The following is a 21,192-nucleotide window of genomic DNA, read 5'->3' as shown; positions in this document are numbered from 1 at the left end:
ACATAACGGGATGATTTATCGAATTTTAAAAGCAAACTCGATGTCCGCGGTGTATATACGGTCATTTAAAAAAAATTCAAGTCTCTAGCTCTTATATCTTCGGAAATCGACGCGTTCAAACATACTGACAGACGGACAGACAGACAGCTCGTCGCCCTGATCAAGAATATATATACTTTGTGGGGTCTGCCACGCCTCCTTCTGCCTGTTACATACATTTCAACAAAACCATTATACCCTGATTTCCCATTTTCAATGGGTTCCCGTGCCCGTCTGTCCGTCCATCCGTCCGTCCGTCTGTCCGTATGTATGAACGCGTCGATTTCAGAAGATATACATATGAGCTAGAGACTTCAAATTTATTTAAATGTCCGTATTTACAGCGCAGATATCGAGTTTATCATTAAAAATCGATAACTCATCCCGATCTTTTTTATCGATAAAACCCCTTATCGAAAATCAGTTATAAAATAATATCTCCTACATCTTTAGAGCTACAGTCTCCAATTTTCAATGGATGTGATTTGCATTTTATTCAATTTCAGTTTTTGGTAAATTTTACCCCTCACCCCTATATTTTACCCCCTCACCCTCACTTTTTTAAAAAGCGTATTTCAAATACTAGAAATACATGCATATCCATGTTATAATCATAATCTAAAAGTTTCATTAAGATCGTATGTCCACAAAAAAAGGTATTAAACAATTAACTTCTCATAGTCAGCGCACACTGCAGCCCATGCGTGTTTATGCGTGGGTGCTTATGTGTGTATGTGTGATTGTATATTTGGTTGTATGTGTCTGCGTGCGTGTGTATGCGTGTTTCTTGTGTAAGCAGAAAGACTCGAAAAATGATTGAAATAGCTATTGCTCGTAGGATTCAGGGGATAGTCGAGCACACTCGACTAGAGCTTTCCTACTTGTTTTTTCATAAAAATATTACGACTGAGACTAAAATTTGCACACTCGCAATGTTTCTCTCTTTGCGAATAGCTATCACTCTATCATGTCATCGCTTTGCAAATCGCTGCGATAATTATCGCTTGTAGCACCGCATCGCTTATCGCGGCCACTCTGACATCAGCCCAAGAGTAAAGGTTCTTGCACAATATAACACATACAAATGCAGCAAGATCGCATAGCGGCGCTGAGACTCTCACGCCGCGCATGCCAATGTATGCAGCGACGCCGCGCCGGGCAGAATCAAAAGCTTATGAGCAATCACCAGCAAAGTGAAATGAAGGAAAATAAAGATTTAATTTACAAAAATTCTCATCGACTTATGTATAGTGAAGTGGGCCAAAGTAGCCAATTTCGAGTTTCAGTGCACGGTGGCCACCGCACGAAAGGTTCCGAGTGTTATACGCCAGAGCTCGGACTGGGCGGCCGCTGTCTATTCTACTCTCGGGGTTGGCCCTTGTAGATACAAGTGTCTCGCCACAGTCTACAGCGCGGATCGCGCGATTCAAAGCCGAGTGTCATACACTAGAGTTGAATCGTGGCGACAGTTAGTTTGACTGGGTACTAGACAAGGCGGGCTCTTCGTTCCAGGTGTCTCGCCACAGCTTGCATCCTTGATCTCGCGATTCAAATCCGAGTGTTATACACTACATACAAGCTAGCATTTCGAGGAGCCCGGCCATAGCACATAGTAGGTGCAACGTGATCTGGGTGGTCGAAACGGTCATCATTGGGGACAGCAAGTGTGTCGCCTAGCACATAGTGGGAGCGACGTGACCCTGCTCAGAGCGTTGTGGGCCAGAGTTGAGTCGAGGCGGCTTTGCATAGTTATGCCCACGACCGGGTCAGCAGTCATTATAGTTTCGACGGCTTAGATATAGACGCCAGCTAGTACAGCTCACCTGTGCCGAGTTTTATACGCTGGAACTGGGTCGGAGCAGTAGTCAGCGGGATTGCGCGATTTTTTTAGTGTGCCCCAAACGCTGCCCGCACAGTCATTAGTAGACACTCATTTTAGGCATTCAGTCGCTGCGCACCGCAGGCACCACGTGTTCCCCTCCCAGCTCCGAGTGATATACGCCAGAGCTGGGTCGAAGCGGGGGTCAGCTCGATTGCACTAACGGTTGGTTATAACCTATCGCTTCACGCGTAGCACTATTATCTAAGCCACACAGCCCCACCTCTGAGCGTTATACGCCAGAGTTGGGCCCGAGCAATTGGTCGCGCACGAGTTACGTACAAACCCACTCCACTTCCAGAACAAAATTGAAACTCAACCATTCAACTAAATTCAATAAGTCAGCAGGTACAAGAGTTATTGAACTCTATAAATGTTAAGTAAATTATGTTGCGACAGAGTTTATTAATCTCTTTATTTTGCACACTAAGTATCCGTGTCGCAACAAAATATGCAATGCCCCATATTCATGTAATGCCGACACAACATATGTAGACTAAGCACTTTATGTAACATTTATATTGAGTACATTTCGAATAAACGGGTGAGTTGATTCTGACCACTGAAGAATACACGTCGTGTCCGTGAAGTTATTATTTTTTTTTATTAAACTACTTAATTCGCGTGCTTTGGCGTTTCCAAGCCGCCCCACTGCAACCGCAGTTTTCCACCAAGATATCTTGCGGCCCCGCTATCCTCATCACGCGATCCCGGCAATTATAAATATTTTTATAAATGGCCATGAGGAAGTTTGAGATTTGTACTCCGGCCCATAGAAACTTCTTTACAAGTGGCACACGAGCAGGGACTCGGGATTAAAGAGAGTGACTCCCTCTTGGCATAAAGCACCGTTTGGAAAGAGCCACACAAGGCACTAGCAGTAGCTTGCAAGACTCTAGGTATCGATAGAGGATCATAGAAAACACCGAAGCTATAGGACCGGGTAGCAAAACGTCTAGAATTTGAAATGGCCACCGAAAGCGGCAAATTGGCACAGTAGCAACCACGAGGCATCACGAGGCAACCACACCGCAGGATATTTCATATCGTCGTGGGACAATTTTAATCAACAGCATCGCAGGTTTTTTTTTATATCGTCGTGGGACAATTATAATCAACAGCATCGCAGGATATTTCATATCGTAGTGGGATATTTTAAATACCGTCGTGGGATACTTTTTATATCGTCGTGGAATACTGCTTACATCAAAAATAATTTTTACGCCTCTTTAGGGGCGTTGCAATTCGAAAAATACCCTGTAATATTCACATTTTTTTGAGCGAAAGAATTCAAATTTTGCATTTAGGTTAACGGTTGCTCGCCAACTGGCCAAAAGTGAGGAGTCTAAGGCCACTAGGGGCTTGGCAATCGGTATTTATAGTGCCTGTTGAGCTATCGAGATTTTTCGAATAGCTTTAAATTATTAAACGATTGAATTTACTTAATGATTAGTTTATTAGCGATTATTAGAGTTTACAGAGTTTATGTGATAGACGCGAGCAAGCGACTAGGCTGTCGTGCTGTCCGCTACTATGTTTGTAATAGTCAATCTAACACTGCATCTGCTCTAAACAAGAGTTAATTGCATACTAAGTACAATGTACGCGAGCCGGCGGATTAAGCTGAGCCGGTGCGTGGGTGAAAAGACAACGCAAAAGGGAGAGCGTGATCTCCGTTATAAATTCTCTTAAATGATAGCATATTCTATGAACTGCCGCTCTTAATCATAATGAAGCGATGATTGCTGAGCCCAACATCCTCCCCCCGTTGAAGACTTAGTCTTCAACAGAATCCTTAAGGGGCAGCAAGCACAGCTTATTTGTAGCTCTTCTTATCTCGCCAGCCTCAGTTTTTAGTAGGGCTACCCGTGCAACGCCATCACTCCCAGGGATAAGTTCGATTATTCTGGCTAGTGGCCACTTAAGTGAAGGTAGATTCTCATCCTTCACAAGAACTATGTTGCCAACAGCCAAGCCAGGTTTGGAGGTTCTCCATTTCGCTCGCTGTTGTAACAAGTTGAGATATTCGTCCCGCCAACGAGTCCAGAACACCTGCTGGAGATAGCTTACGCGCTGCCAAGCATCCAAACGATTAAAATTGAGCCCTGTCAGGTTTGGCTCACTGAAGGACGAAGGAGGGCCACCGTTGAGGAAATGCGCAGGAGTCAACACGGCTATGTCTGATGGGTGCTCTGAAATCGAAACTAAAGGGCGTGAATTAACGACAGCAGCGATGTTGCAAACCAGTGTGCGAAGCTCATCGTAAGTTAGGACAGAGGACCTAACACATCGGTAAAAATGATGCTTCGCTGTCTTCACTGCAGCCTCCCACAAGCCACCAAAGTGAGGCGATCGTGGAGGGATGAAATGCCATTCGATTGAGTCTGCCAAACAGAAATCCTTCACAGCCTTCTGGTGGGCGTCTGACAGAAATAGACGCTTCAACTCCTGAAGCTGATTGCGGGCACCAAGAAAGTTTGTGGCGTTATCCGACCAGATTTGACTTGGCTTTCCTCTGGTGCATATGAAACGTTGAAGTGCATGCAAAAATGCCGCGGTAGTTAAATCCTTGACTAACTCCAACCAAATAGCCTTCGTAAGAAAACAAATAAACACACAAACGTAGCATTTCACAGGCGCCTTGTTTCGTGACTCAGGCTTGTAAAAGAAGGGTCCGCAAAAGTCGACTCCAGTCACTCCAAAGACCCGATAGCCGTCGACTCGATCCTTGGGTAGATCTGCCATTATGTGTTCAACGAGTCGAGGCCTTGCACGAAAGCAAATTACGCATCTCTGAATTACACTGGCTACAGTTTTTCTACCACCAATTGGCCAGTATTGGGAACGAACCAACGCTAGCACTGCTCGGGGACCAGCGTGCAAGTTTCGCTGATGGAAATGCATTATGATGGCTCAAGTTACTGGATGAACCTTGGGCAAAATAATTGGATGGCGACTATCAAAATTTAAAGTTGAGTTTTTGAGACGGCCATCGACACGTAGCAGCCCAATTTCATCAAGGAACGGTGACAGCGAGGCTAGACTGCTGGATGACGGAATCATTCCTTTATTTCGAAGAGCATTTATGTCGTCTGAGAGATGTGTTCGTTGAATCATTCTTAACAGTATATGAGTGCCGTTCCGGATGTCTGCTAGGGTTATTCCTGGACCATGACTTTTTTTAATAAACTTTGATACGTATGCAAACGTACGCTGCAAGCGGCCGAAAGAATTCACAAACTTGCAGTCCATAGAGACATCATGGACTGCGTCCTTTACAAGAAGCACAGTTCTTCGACGCTCAATTGAAGTTCTTTGTGGAAGTGCTGAGACTGGCCACTGAGATCTGGGCTTGCAGAGGAAACCTGGACCGTTGAACCAATGTAATGATGCATTTAAATCCGAGGGCAATGCACCCCGAGATAATATATCCGCGGGATTCAGTGTTGTAGGTATATAGTGCCATTCCATTGCTGATGTGAGATCTTGTATCGTGGCGATGCGATTTGAAACAAAAACGTTAAATCGTCCGGGCTCGTCATTGATCCAAGAAAGCGCAACAGTAGAGTCAGACCAACAATGAAACTCGCCTGCGAAAATGCCTAAGCGAGCCACTTCATTCATTAGACGCGCAAGCAACTCTGCCCCGCATAGTTCCAGCTTGGGAACCGTGAGCGTTTTTAGAGGCGCAATTCGAGACTTAGAGCAAAGCAACCTGCTGATGGTATGCTGACCTCTGGATACAATATAAATGCAAGCTCCGTATGCCTCGATGCTGGCATCGCAGAATCCATGGACCTCAACCTTCGATCCTGGTATTAATGATAGCCTGGGAAATGCACTACTAAGACCATTGCCAAAGTTGCTGCAAATGTCTAGCCATGCAGTGTGACATGCAGACGGGAGACTCTCATCCCAATCAAGTTTATGCCTCCAGAGTTGTTGCAAGAAAATTTTAGCTTTCGTTATTACTGGGCCGACCAGGCCGAGGGGATCATAAATCCTAGCAATAGACGAGAGAACAGAGCGCCTGGAGGGCTTAGAGGCTGAATTCAGGGCTAGATATGAGAAAAGAAGTTGATCAGATGCCGGATCCCATGCAAGGCCAAGTGTCTTTGTAATGTCGCTGCCATCATTGAACCTAATGAGCGATTCCTTGTCGCAGTCTGTTACGCCGTCCAGTACCATGGGATGGCTTGAACACCACTTCCTCAATTTAAACTTCCCACATACCAAGATTCCAGCTGTCTCTTGCATAACAAGTCTTGCTTCTTCGACTGAATTTCCTCCACTAATCAAATCATCAACATAGAAATCGCGAAGCAGTACGTCGGACCCGACTGGGAATGCGTTCCTTTCATCTACGGCAAGCTGATGCATGGCGCGCACAGACAAAAATGACGCTGGTTTTGTTCCATATGTTACCGTATCAAGCCTGAAAACTTCCAACTCATCATCTGGCGAATTCCTCCATAAAATGCATTGTAGATAGCTGTCCGGCTCAGGTACTTTGACGCAACGATACATTTTGCAAATATCGCCGGTGAGTGCAACTGGATAAGATCGGAAGCGCAATAATATGTCGACTAATTTTGGCTGAATGACGGGACCTGACATTAGAATGTCATTCAACGAATGCCCAGTTGTTGTAGATGCAGATCCATCAAAGACGACGCGAAGCTTGGTAGTTGTGCTATCATCCTTCAGAACGCAGTGATGAGGAAGAAAGTATCTGCATAGATGCAATGAATCTAGAGGAACGCGTGACATATGACCAAGTTCAAGATACTCTTTCAGAAATGCTGAGTATTGAGACTTTATATGCGGCAAACGACTCAATTTCTTCTCCAAATTGAGAAACCGATGTCGCGCTTGCTCATAAGAATCTCCAAGAAGCTCGCAACTAAGCTTAACAGGCAGGCGTACTGTATATTGGCCACTAGCCAATCGATTGTAATGCCTCGCAAAATGCGCTTCGCAGTCTGAGTCTTCCTTGCTGAACTTTACAATGGAATCGCTGCAGCGCTCAACTTCCCAAAAGCGACGAACTAGAGTGTCCAACTTGATATCAGCACAGGAGTCTGTAATCGGATCCAAAGGCGTCTTTGAAGCTATTAGCACGGAGTTGTGGTTGCGAGCCTCGCCACCTGATACAACCCAACCAAGACGAGTCTTCTGTAACAATGGAAGTCCAGGCATCAACTTGATTTGTCCCACGCAGAGCAAATCATAAAACAGGCTAGCTCCGATAAGCAGATCTACTCGTTGCGGCCTATGGAAAGCTGGATCTGCCAGCACTATATTTTGCGGTATGCTCCAATTGCTCGTATTCACATTAGAACTGGGCTGCCTGCCAGTTATATTTGTAGCTACCATAGCCGTTATGCTGGTTGTATATTCAGATGCATGAGCTTGAAGTGTGAGGCAAATGCTGCTGCCATCCATGGCAACATTGGAGTCGCCTACGCCGCATACAGATGCAACCGATTTTGTTCTCTTAAGTTGCAGGAGATTCGCAAATCTGGCTGTAATGAGATGTAGTTGAGAGCCTGAATCTAAAAGTGCACGACAAGGCACAAGCTCGCCAAACCGATTCCTTGCCAGAACCACTGCGGTAGCCAGGAGCACAACATCGCTGTGCCGATTCTTGGATAAGAGAGTAGTGGCTGGTGCTGAGGGCTGAGGGATGGTCTGTACTCTTGATGTTGAAGATTGTTGATGGGGCGGAATTGCTGCCTGCGATGTGCTGGAGTGGCCGAGGTGAAGAAGCGTATGATGCTTGACTCCACAGACCCGACAACTGCGCGAACCACATTGTCGCGACTGATGACCTCCCTTGAGACAATTCAAACATAAGCCAGCCTTTCGGACCTCATTCAGGCGAAGACTAGGAGACAAGTTTGCGAATCTTGGGCATTTGTAGATTGTGTGCTCAAGATCATTACAAAAATTGCAACTGTGCGTACTGTGGCCGGTTACGAGAAATGCTGATCTACTGGTAGCAACCTTACTGCAAGAATTCATCGGCTTACTTGACGAATAGTTTGTAAGAGCAAATTTCATCGATTCCAAAGTACGGCAACGAAGCTCAAGAAATGAGGAGACTTCTTCATATCTGGGTATCTGAAGAGCCGTCTCTGAGTTGTCCAATTTCTCTTCCCATTTAGCTTGTGAGGCCTCATCAAGCTTCTGTAGCAGTATCTGAGCAATCATGGCACTGGCTATCTGCTCTGTTGTGCCCAGACTACTGAGCGCACGCATATGGACATTGAAGCTGTCAGATAGCTCACGCAGCTTGGTTATGCATCCATTTTCTACCCTTTTGAGACCTAAGATCTTTACGATGTGGGCCTGGAAGATTAAACGTCGATTATCATATCTCTGCTTTAATAAATTTATGGCAATTGTATAATTATCATTAGAAATTTCCAAAGAGCGAACCGTATCCAACGCTGCGCCATCGAGGCAGGACCGGAGGTGCTGAAGTCTTTCCATATTGCTGATTTCTGGCCGACTTTCAATGATTGTAGAAAACATTGAGTAGAAATCAGCCCAATTAGCATATCCACCGCTGAACGTAGGTAGCTTTAATGGCGGCAACACAGGTGCAGCCTGCAATCTGGGAGCGGATGCGCGAGGAGGGTCACTTGGACGACTAAACGTGGAACTATGATGCACTTGAGCAGTACGACTTTGCACTTCGGACATTATTGTTGACTGCATGACCATTATTAAATCATCAAAGTCAGTGCGCAAATTGCTGGACATCTCAGTAAAGTCGAGCTCCTCTAGACTTTCATGGGCCTTGCTAAAGGAGTGGCTTAGCTTGTCGATATGCTCCAGTAGAACATTTAGAGTGCTGTCACTGTGATCGGCAAGAGCATCTGAATCGACCTTGGATTGTAGCTTTTTTACGCGTTCAAACACCGACTGTACCTTGAGCTTATAAAACCGCACGCGATCTTCGGGAGCAACTGCACTAGCATCTAAATTCGCCATGACGAGTACAGCAAGAGTAACACGATAGAGTTCAAAGTCGTTGGTGCGAGCGCGATTGCAAGAGTAAAGTAAATGTATATATGCTATAGCGCAGACACAAACTTGGAATAAGTCGTATTTGTCGAGCAGAGTACTTGCAACTTTAATAAACTGGCAAAGAATTATATTATGATACTCAAATAATATACACGTATGAATTGTTGCACACCGGTACGATTATTATGGACGCGCTCGTATCGCAGCCGTGGCGAAAGAGTGCAATGTCAACGAAGAATAACGGCAAGCATGTAATTACACTGTGCTTATGCAAACTTAATCACTTATAGATTGAAGCTATAGAACACGCAGTCACTAACCATAGACATAGTTCAGAAATTAGCTGATTCTTTATTAGATTGTCATTTGCAGAAGTTTTCGCATGTGTACTACTTTTACGGGCGCCAGTGTATTGCAGACCGAACGAAAGTGTCTGGCAAATTGGCAAAGTAACGGCACGCAACTAATCGCTATATACACTGCTTATGTTCACGGGTGTATGTATGTATGTGATGCTGTCAATATATATGCAAATATGTAGAAAGAAACGAAAAGAGATTCACGTCGGGGTCACCAAATGTTGAGCTATCGAGATTTTTCGAATAGCTTTAAATTATTAAACGATTGAATTTACTTAATGATTAGTTTATTAGCGATTATTAGAGTTTACAGAGTTTATGTGATAGACGCGAGCAAGCGACTAGGCTGTCGTGCTGTCCGCTACTATGTTTGTAATAGTCAATCTAACACTGCATCTGCTCTAAACAAGAGTTAATTGCATACTAAGTACAATGAGCCGGTGCGTGGGTGAAAAGACAACGCAAAAGGGAGAGCGTGATCTCCGTTATAAATTCTCTTAAATGATAGCATATTCTATGAACTGCCGCTCTTAATCATAATGAAGCGATGATTGCTGAGCCCAACAGTGCCTGAATCGCGGCATTTATATGCGTCAGCCGTCTATTTATATATTTGTACATATAAATAGGGTTAATAGGCATTGATAACATGGAGGGAAACATTTTTATGAATTTAAAAAAATATAAAAGAAGTTAAGATAACAAAAATTTGCAATTTACAAAAAAGAGTTTTCCGCGGGATTTGAACTCGCACCCAAGCCAAATATCATGTTTCTCAAAATAACTAATAGCCAGCGCTTTTGCCTACAGCACCACCACTTCGTTTCGAAGAATAGTAATTAAAACGAAATCACATTATTGTTTGCCAGTTTAGCGGCTGGAAATTCAAAAAGTATGCAAAGACAAATCAATCGCAACGAGATTCTTAGAATATGCTACACATTTATGTGAATATACATACACACATACAAATGAGCGCGTGCATAAGGCTGCAATACTTGATACTATGCGTGCAGACTTACATATACATATATACATATGTACATATATATTTGCGTATATGTATTTGAGGGCTATTTAAGAAGAAACAAATTTAAACTTATAAAATTATTCGACTAAGAAAAAGAAGTTCGCAACTTGCCATTCAAATATCTATTTTATAAAAAAAAGAAATCTGTATGAATAAAAAAAAAAAGAAAAAACATCGCAGAGGTTTCAAACCTAGCCTACTCTAACATACATAACATACGTCGTCTTTAACACCCGCACCACTGCTTTGTCTGATCAGCTAGTTGCTAAAATAGAACCACTTAATAACAGAGCGTCATTTGAAATAACTACAGTAACGGCTTGAAATCCAGAAATCAATCGAAATTCTAAGAATGTGCTAAAAGGCGCGCTTCTGTCTGTAGGAAAATCGCGCTGATCTGCTGCTAGCTTGAAGCCGGTATCCAATATATGGATAAAACAAGTAAGAAAGCTCTTACTTGCTTTCGAGACTGCCCGACTACGAGATCCACTGAACCCTTGGAGCAATAAATATTTCAATAATTTTTCACGTCTTTCAGCTTACATAAGAAACACGACACGAACTGCGACACACATACACACACACATGCATACACACACAAACACACACACACACACACACATACACATACACAAACAATTACATACATATACACACACAAGCATAAACACGCATGGGCTGCAGTGTGCGCTTACTATGAGAATTTAATTGCTTAATAACTTTTTTATGGACGTACGATCTTCATGAAACTTTCAGATTATGATTATAACATGGATATGCATGTAATTGTCAAAGCACAAGTCTGTAGTATTTGAAATACGCTTTTTACAAAAGTGAGGGTGAGGGGGTGAATTTAAGGGTGGGAGGTAAATTTTAACAAAAACCGAAATTGTATAAATTGCATATAAGCATACATTAAAAATTTGGAGACTCTAGCAATAAAGGTGTAGAAGATATAATTTTATAACTGGTTTTCGATAAGGTTTTTTATCGATAAAAAAAGATCGGGATGAGTTATCGATTTTTAATGATAAACTTGATATGCGCGCTGTAATTACGGACATTACAAAAAAAATTGAAGTCTCTAGCTCTTATATCTTCTGAAATCGACGCGTTCATACATACGGACGGACAGACAGACGGACAGGGCCAAATCGACTCAGCTCGTCGCCCTGATCAAGAATATATATACTTTGTGGGGTCTGCCACGCCTCCTTCTGCTGTTACATACATTTCAACAAAACCATTATACCCTGATTTCTCATTTTCAATGGGTTCAGGGTATAATAATATGAAATTTAAGTATAGAAATAATGCTATTATAAAATAAAATCTGTATATACTAATTTAAAATAAGTTATAATCACAATAAACACCATCCAGCCGAAGGCCCCTGCTGCCAGCGCTTAGCCTTAAGTTAGAGTTAATTTTATATTAATTGTAACTTCTTAATAATAATAATAATAATTTTATATCTGATTTTCGATAAGGTTTTTTATCGATAAAAAAGATCGGGTTGAGTCATCGATTTTTAATGATAAACTCGATATCCGCGCTGGAAATACGCGCTGTAATTTGAAGTCTCTAGCTCTTATATCTTCTGAAATCGACGCGATCGTACATACCCTCACCCACATATTTGTAAAAGACGTATTTCAAATACGAGAGACTTGTGCTTTGGCAAATACATGCATATCCACGTTATAATCATAATCTGAAAGTTTCATGAAGATCGTATGTCCACAAAAAAAAGTTATTAAACAATTAAGTTCTCATAGTATGCTTGTGTGTGTATGTGTTTGTGTATGGGTGTGTAAATGTTTGTGTATGTGTGTATGTATGCCTGTGTGTGTGTGTGTGTGTTTTTTTTTTTTATTCGTTTATTTACAATCTTATTATACTACAAGTGGTGGTGGTGGTGGCTCGGATAGCGCGCGATGCTTGCGGGACGGCCGTAAAGCATTGCTTCGCAAGCACTATGCGCTGCTACCTTAGCCTGGTACAGCTCGTCTTCTTATTCGCTCGACTCTGCGGAGCTCCATCATCACTGTGGCCGCGAAGGTGCTTGTTAGTTCCCAAGCTTCCTCCGCTTCCAGCATGGCGCTGACTATGTTGTCCGCTCTGATGGAGTGGCCCAGTGCCTCTTCTAGACGACGCCTCTCCTCCAGAAACCGTCCACATACGAAAAGGATGTGGTTGGCGTCTTCCACATGCCCTCGCCGCCACCAGGGACACTCGTCAGTTTCCTCGTGACCAAAGGATCTGTGAAAGATAGAAGTTAACCTCGCCGTGTTTGCGGTTAACCCATGTTCGAGCTCCGGGATGAGCTTGTGCGTCCACCGCAATTTAGCTGAGCTATTTCACTTCCTTTGCCATCGTGCAATGCTGTTCGCCCTGATAGCGTTGTGTCGCACAGGCGCATGCAAATTCCGCTCCACGGCTTCGGCAACCAGGTACTCCAGTGGCACCATGCCGGCTATGACAAGCGCCGCATCATCGGAGATAGTCCTGAAAGCGCAGCTGACTCTGATTGCGCTCAGTCTGTAGATCGCGCAAATGTCCCGGCTGTAGCTCGGCGTTGCCATCGCTCTTGACCATATTGGCCCAGCATAGAGGATGACGGACCTAATGACGCTCATTAGGAGGAGACGTCGTTGCTGTTTAGGTCCCCGCGTGTTAAGGATAATTCTTGAGAAACCTCTACAAGAATCAGCTGCCTTTTTATGCACATACTCTAAGTGCTCGCGGAAAGTTAATCTTGTGTCTAACATGACGCCAAGATACTTAATCGCCCTCTTTGACGCGATGCTGACGCTGCCTATCCTTATATTGGCAGCCTCCACTTTTGTGCGACTGCTTACTAGGACGACTTCCGTCTTGTGCGCCGCAAGCTCGAGCCCAGCTCCTGTCAACCAGCTTCGTATGCGATTGATACTTTCGCTGCACATATCCTCTGTATCTTTAAGCTGCTTGCCTATGGCGACGACGGCTACATCATCGGCAAAGCCAATGGTGTGCGCACCTGCTGTTACTTCCAAGCGCAGTACGCCGTCGTACATGATATTCCATAGGAAAGGCCCCAGCACTGAGCCTTGGGGTACTCCAGCTGACACTGTATGAGTTTGGGGACCCTCACTCGTGTTGTATACCAGTGTTCTTCCTCTGAAGTAGCTCTTTATTATCTCTCTTAGATATTTAGGGATATTATATTGTGACAGCGCATTCAGTATCATATCCCAACTAGCTGTGTTGAAGGCATTCCTTACATCCAGGGTCGCGATGATACAGTATTACTTCGTCCCGTGCCTCCATCTGGTGCCTTGAATAGCGGAAGTGGCCAGACCAACAACTTTGTTAAGCGCGTCCGTTGTTGACCGGGCCTTCCGGAATCCAAATTGATTTGGTGATAGACCTCCGGCGCTAGCAAAAGCAGTCTCCAGTCTAGAGCAGATAAATTTCTCAAACACCTTTCCTATGGTGTCTAAGAGGCAGATCGGTCTGTATGAAGACCAGCCTTGGGTAGCAATACCAGGTTCTGGGTCTTCCATTTTGCAGGGAACGTCTCTTGTATTAATCATTCGTTGAATAATTCAGCGAACGTACTAGGGTGCAAGGCGAGGGCTAGCTTTAGCGCACGATTTGGGATCCCGTCCGGCTCTGGAGCTGTGTTGGTTCTAAAACCTCTGAGAGCTGCTACGATTTCTTTGTCTGTAACTAAAGCAATTTGAGTGCTCGTTGAGCTGTGATTAGAAGACTCGGGCTCCGGGGCATGATTGGAGCTTAATCTTTCTGGAAAGAGCGTTTCCACAATCGATTTAAGCTCCAGACGATCCGTCGGCCGCACCTGTTTACCTGCGTATAGTCTTTTAACTACTATCTTATATGCCCTGCCCCAAGGGTCATATTCGGCTGAGTCGCACAACTCTAGAAAGCATTCTCTTTTGCTTGCCCGAATGGCCTTCTTCAACTGTCTTCGGGCTGCCTGGTAAGCTAATTGTTTTTCGAAAAACGTAGACCTACCCCGAGCCCGTTGATAGCTTCTTCTAGCCTGGATGCATTTGCGTCGAATGTCACCTATTTGTGCATTCCACCAATACGTAGGCTCTTGTTGTCGCGTGAACTGTTTGCGGTGTAACATGCTGCTATTGCAGGCACTCTGTATTTGGGCCACCATTTGGCATGCTCTGGCCTCAGCATTACCAATTGTGCCCAGAGCATTACCAATCGCTACCCGTATAGCTATCGCAATGGCCCCATGTTGCTTCCCGAACGAGGGATGAAGTGACAAAAGTAATGTCAATTACAGATCCGTATCCAGCCCAACTGAAGGTGAACTCGTGTCCAGTATTGAGCAGTATGTCGAGAAGATCTCTAGTAGGATACGGTCTCTGGCATTTGTTGTGTGGCTACTCCATTCTAACGCCCATGAGTTTAAATCTCCTGCTATAATGGCCCTCCGACCCCTAGCATCCTCGGCAAGCTCGTCAAGCGCCGTTGTGATATCACTAATCTGCATGCTGGGGGCCAGGTAGCAGCTGTAGAGCCATAGGCTACCGTATTGGCCACGTACGAACCCATTGAATGACTTAACATTCAAAAGAACATTCGTTGTGTTGCCGCATACCCACAACGCAGCTTTGCCATTAGCATCTGTTGACCATGTCCTAGGGCAGCTGGTTCTACAGTGGTGAGGCTCACTGAGAAATGCTACGTCTATACATTTTTCCCTAATGGTCTGCTCTAGAGGTCTTGGGTAGCAACACAATGATTTAAGTTAAACTGAAGGAACCTTAACATTTCATTTTACGAGCAGCCTCGCGGTAGGATGGGCACTTGAAGCTGCCTGCTGAGTGGTTCGTCTGCTTTTCACCTTTCCGGATGCAGAGGCAACATTTTGGTGGCTTGGTGTATGCTTTTGCATTGTGACCCATCTCTCCACACCTGAAACAGGCGCCCTTTAGGTCACAGTCGCTGCCGCAGTTTGCTGCCATATGACCGTAATCAAGGCACTTGAAACAGCGTTTAGGCTGATCCACGGCGCGGATATGGCATACAACCCATCCAATTCTGATTTTGGAGAGCTCGAGCAGAGTTTTGGCTCTTCCAATTGGAAGAGCAACTGTAGCTCTTTGCTGTCCACCAAAAGCCGGTCGAAGCGACTTGATAGCCTCAATGGGGAGTGAGCTATCCTTCAACTCCGCCCTAATTGACTCCAAGATCTCCTCTTTGCTCGCTAACTCATCTAGGTCACGAATCTCAATTTGATTCGGTAAGTGTTTTAACTACCGCTCAGTCACCCAAGGCCTTGCCTACAGCTTCGTGAAGGGCCTCAGCGCTATGCTCCGGCTTTCTGCTCAGTTGCAACAAAAGGTCCCCCTTAGCTGTCTTCCTAATGCCTTGAACGTCGCCGCTCAGATGCTTAAATTTGGGTCGGTCTTGACTACACGAAGCATGTCCGCATAGCTGCAACCACCCACGCCTGAAATCGCGATTGCGTCACTTCTGGGTCGTTTTTGCATGGGCTTGCGTCCTTTAACGACTGTCCAGCTGTTCGGGTTTGTCTGTGGACCTGCCTGATTTGAACTTTCAGCTGCAGCCCGTAGAGCCATTGGCTCTTTCGGGTTCGCTGCGCCTTTATTGGGCCTCGGCTTTTTTGAGGGTGTTTTCCTCTGATCGGTGGCAACTTCCCTCGACCGCTTGGGCGTATTGCTACCTGAGATCGCGCTAGTGCTCGCTTTCTCCACTACTTTCTGGAGCGGCATGGTCTGCACCTCGCAGTTTTTAACCGGTCGGTTGCAGAGCATTTTGGCCGTCTTATGGAGATTTACTAGCCTAGACAGCTCCTCTCTCATTAAGGCATTAATATGCCGCTGCCCCCAAATAAGACAGTCAAGCCCTCTAGAGTAACTCCTATTTGGGCTAACGCTTCTTTTAGTGAGTTGGGCGCCTGACACTCAGCCACTGTGGACTGATTAAAGGTCGACGGCTGCAGCAGCGCCCTCTGTTGTAGCTGCGGTGATCGCTGTAACGAGGAACGACACGGGAAAGCTTGCAGCTCGTCCTCCATACTGGCATCCATTTTTTGCTCCGACTACAAAGACGTGAAGCCTGTAGTGGGCAATGGCTACTAATGTAATTTGAGTTTACAACCCGCAGTAACTTAAACTCAACTTGACTACAGCAAGAGCCCGAAAGTATGCACTACTTTTAGTATGCGTCTTCATTCCAGATGTTAGGTTGCTGTCTTTGCTAAGACTTAGCAACTCACCAATGTTAGTGAGCAGCTGATTGTCCGTTGCAATTTCCAGCACTACTAACAACTGTAAGAGTGAATGCACCTGATTTTTAGACTCATTCACGAAAATGAAATGAGTATATTGGTTTTGTGCAATGTCCGTCCGTCTGTCCGTCTGTCCGTATGAACGCAATCTATTTCGGCGCTATTGAAGCTAGAGACTTGAAATTTGGAACACATACTCGTGTATATCTCCGATTTATAAAGTGTTAAAATTTTCCCGATCCGCCCACTAGGGGCGTGGCAAATCGGAAAATGCATTTTCCGATACACCAGAAATCATGTTTGTTGAAGAGCTAGAAAGCTGAAATTTGGTATGTAGGTCCGCGCCGATCACCCAAGATCACAAGCTATGGCGGATATATCTCCGCCCATTAGGGGCGTGGCAAATCGGATAAAACTGTATCTCCTAAAGTTATAGACCTAGAATGCTGAAATTTTGCATGTAAGCTGATGTTTTAATTCTATGAAGATAGGTGAAAATATTATATATCTACGCCCACTAGGGGTGTGGCAAATTGGACCTGAAGATATAGTGATTTTTCGAATTCTGCTATATTTTAGGCACTGTTGATGCTAGAGACCTGAAATTTTGTATATATACGCGGGTTGACCACCCACGTCCAACGAGCTATGGTAGGTATATGTCCGCCTATAGGGGGCGTGGCAAACCGCAAAAGTTTATATCTCCTACAGTTTATTAGCTAGAAGCTTCAAATTTGGATAGTTAAGTTACTGGTGGCCTCCTCTATCGATGCCCCAAAAATAATTTTTAAGCCTCTTTAGGGGCGTGGCATATCGAAAAATACCCTGTAACCTTCACATTTTTTGAGCGTAAGAATTCAAATTTTGCATTTAGGTAACCGGATGCTCGTTGTTGAGAAACCATTTGTCATTTTTATTGCACATTTATCATTTTGTAGCATATTTGTCATTGTTTAGCATAATTTGTAGCTTTCATTATTATCGGCGAATGAAGAGCCGCATCGAGATCAATTATCGGTTAAGTCGATAAACTTATGTTAGTATTGAGTAAGCAAACGAACGGACAAGTTGAGCGTACCAGCAATTGGCTGGTAGTTCATATTAAATAAAGAAATGTTTAATTATTCATCATAAATTTGGTTCATCGAGCCGGATCCGTTGGGCATTGCTACTGAATGCTCACTTGGAGTTGTTGGAAACAGCACGCACTATTGGAAAAGTGACGTGTTTTTTCTTGTATTGTATTTGCTGCTGGAGACGCAGCAATTGCAAATTCTTGGAATTACGTATCGATATTTGGCATCATACGTAATAAACAGCGCGCACTATTGGAAAATTGCGGTGATTTGTCTTAATGGTTTGTTCGGCTGCTAGAGACGCAGCAATTTCATCACATTAATTTAATACCTGGCTATTTTGGACAACTTGGATTGACTGCTGGCAACGCAGCACGCTACAATGGAAAATCTACGTACTTTACTGGGAGCCAGAGGTAGATTGAAGGCAACAATTACCCGTATTTCTGGATATGTGGAGCATCCACCTGAGGGCTGCACCTTCTACGATATTGATACAAAATTGGACACGCTGGTTCAAGTTTGGAAGCAGTTTGTCAACCTTGGTGACGAACTTTATAAATATGAAGATGTGCAGGGATATGTGGATCCAGCAAGTGACAACAATGTATATGAGGAGCGCTTTGAACGAGCTTGTGCTCTTCTTAAGACACTGCACGCTGAGTACAAACCCCACAAACTGGAAGAAGCCAATACCACATCTAATGTGCTTGGGGAAGTAGATAATTCGCCCATCCAAGGCATTTTACAACAAATACAGCAACAGTCTCATATACAAATACAACAATTACAGCAACAGTCTCAGATGCAAATGCAGACTATGGAGGCCTTAATGCAACAACTGCTACCACAGCAGGTGGATAACGAGTCACCGTCAGGCTCACAGCAAGGCGCAGGACCATCTGTGAAAGATTGGGAACTGCCACGGATTCATATCACACCATTTGATGGAGATTATAAGGAATGGCACGCATTTAAGGGTCTATTCGACAGTGCCGTTCACAGCAAGACAACGTTGACGAATGTCCAGAAGTATCATGTACACAATTTTTGGATTTATCTATTAGAGAGCTGCATGAGTGCCGAAAAAACGACTTCGAATTAACAATGCTCGTATTGAGATGAGTGGCACCGAGCGCAAAACGAAAATTGTATGAGTGTGTGAGTGCGCTCGTATATGACTTGGATGCACAATATTGTATTGAGCGAAAAAGAATAAATAAGTTTGAGTCTGAGTATATGAGTTGCTTTGCCGAGTGTATGAGTTGCTGCGCTGCCAGCAACGAAAAAAAAAAAAAAGGAAAACACGAAGGGCAATGTAATTGTGTGTGTGCAAACCAGACGGCTGACACACGGCAAATTTAGCGTTGCAATTTCGTAGCGACAACACATTCTTTATGAGTACGAATGCTTTTATACCCTTCTCATAAATAACAAACAAACGAAAGACTATGTAATTTTGTAATACAATATATTTATTTGTTTAGTTCATATTAGAATTGAGAAACATAATTTTATTTATGTGATCTGGATTCGTGGCTAGTAAACAGCGTTTCTCCGTAATCAAGTTTCTAGCCTTAGAAAATACTCTCTCTGAAGCGGCGCTACTCGCTGGAATACAGAAAATTTTGCAGCTAGTTTTATGTAATAATGGGAAAATATGTTGGTGCATATTCCACCAAGCTAAGACATCAAAGTTTGAATGGTATGTAATGTTTAGATTCGAGTACCCGGCTATTTCCTGTCCTACAATGTCTGTAGTGCTATCAACTTGCTGATGCTCAATATATTCAGCAAATTCATCTTCTTCTGCTTCTGTGATGTCAGTAGTAGCAATACTTTCTGCACGAAAATGTTTCATAATATTTTTGCATTCATTTATTATAGTATCCTTTTCAGTGTCTGTGAACTGCTTTAATTTGTTTGTGGGGGGGAAGAGAAATAGGGCTATGTTGTGATATTTAGATAAATTCGAAAGGATGGTAATTGAAATTTGGGTTTGGAGTTTTAGCTTGAGATCTTGAATATTTTCAATATCTGTGTAATCGATTTCACAGATTTTGTGTAATTTATTTAAATTTGGAAGAATTAAATGTATGGTTGGCCGTTGAGAAGCTTCAATTTTTTTTGACACAGTTTCAAATGCCTCTAGGATACGGACTATGGAACCTACCTCACTTACATTAATTCCTTCAATTCTGGCTATTTGATTTTTATCTCTTAATATGGTTGTTATCTCAATCCAATTAACTTCAATTGATTTTAATAGGTAATAGACTGTATTCCAGCGAGTAGGGCAAAAGCTTTTTAATGAGAATCCTAATGAAAAGTTAATACCGGATTTCTTAAAATATTTTACAAGCTTCGTACAAATGGAGACAATATTTCCTACCGCGGGGACAGCATCAATAGCTTTCTCTATAGCATTGTTAAGCAGGTGGTTAGCGCAATTAATTTTTTCGAAGCCGCAAAATGCTTTCACCATATTTGACCCGCGATCTGTTACTATTACGGGATTATCCAATTCTAAATCGCATCCGAATTGAGTTAGTATTTCCACTATTTTGGCTCGAATATTTAAACCTAGATACATGTAATGAAAAAAATATAAATAAATAAAAGTAATAATAAAAAAATAAATAAATAAAAATAAATAAATTATAATAACAAACCAGTGCATGTCGTTTCTTTCATAGATTTCATGGCCATTAAACGCTCCACAAGAACCCCTTCCTTTATGTAATGCATCGTACAAGACAAATATGACGATTTTAAAAAGCTATCCGTCCATAAGTCAGTGGTAATAGCATAACCGAAGGATTTATATTTTTGTATTTCGGCTTTTATTGGGCCAAAATGTGACTCATACAATGTTATAATATTTCGGGATATTGTTGTTGGGCATGGCAGTAATTTGTCTACGTTGACATTGGAACCAAACGTTGCGCCAACATTAATTAAAAATGATGAAAACTTTTTTAGACCTGAATCGTCTATCATTTTTAAAGGGCGACAGTTTTTAATAACCCATTCAGTTGCGATAGTTACACATTCCTGTTTTGTTTCAGCATTTACCTCGATAGCTAAAGATTTGCGTATTTCTTTTGCGTTCACTTTATAACATTTATGTTTGACCAAATTCGACGTGCTTCCTGTAAACTTGAAAACAGAATAACACATCTTACAGGCTACAGTGTCAGCCAATTGCGTTCCATTTTCTTTTTCAATTACTGAGAAATAATTCCACACTTCGCTACGACCTCTCTTTGCAGTCAGTTTATATATGCCACTCAGAAGATGTTGCTTAATATCCTCTGCGTTTTCAGGAACCTACATACATATGTACATATGTTTATTTCAAGTCAATTTAAACAACCACAGTTTACATACAATTTCGATAGAATTATTTTCTCCGTCCATAGCTGAAAGGTCTGCTTACTTACAACGTGTCGAAGGAATGAACTTTTTCTTAATACCATTAAGCATTGTAAGTA

General features: G+C 43.2%; 2 protein-coding genes across 13 annotated transcripts in view; both read right to left on the bottom strand.

Annotated features, from left to right (window-relative positions):
* The window catches only part of dpr8 (defective proboscis extension response 8), a 306,666-nt gene that overhangs the window by 47,002 nt on the left and 238,472 nt on the right, over positions 1–21,192 (bottom strand). For 11 of the 12 annotated variants that reach the window (XM_089473008.1, XM_089472998.1, XM_089473004.1 and 8 more), the window contains one exon: positions 17,989–20,281. The exons of the other annotated variant lie outside the window; for it this stretch is intronic. In XM_089473008.1, the coding sequence (XP_089329134.1) occupies positions 19,182–20,281 (1,100 nt within the window). In that variant the 3' untranslated portion in view covers positions 17,989–19,181. Of the gene's footprint in view, positions 1–17,988; positions 20,282–21,192 lie in introns of those variants that run through there. 12 annotated transcript variants of the gene reach the window in all.
* LOC149268194 (uncharacterized) lies at positions 3,356–9,767 on the bottom strand. Its single transcript, XM_089473680.1, has one exon. It carries the CDS (start codon positions 8,915–8,917, stop codon positions 4,832–4,834), a length of 4,086 nt encoding a protein of 1,361 aa, XP_089329806.1. The 5' UTR covers positions 8,918–9,767; the 3' UTR covers positions 3,356–4,831.

Source organism: Drosophila arizonae, chromosome X (genome assembly GCF_054131065.1).
Source record: "Drosophila arizonae isolate 15081-1271.41 chromosome X, UAZ_ARI_1.0, whole genome shotgun sequence".
Taxonomy (NCBI): domain Eukaryota; kingdom Metazoa; phylum Arthropoda; class Insecta; order Diptera; family Drosophilidae; genus Drosophila; species Drosophila arizonae.
Note: the sequence above shows the minus strand (reverse complement) of the source record. Positions and strands in the feature narration are given on the sequence as shown.

What these genes read in the sequence shown, in the direction of transcription:
- LOC149268194 (XM_089473680.1), bottom strand. Translation starts at nt 8,917, where the DNA reads ATGGCGAATTTAGATGCTAGTGCAGTTGCTCCCGAAGATCGCGTGCGG.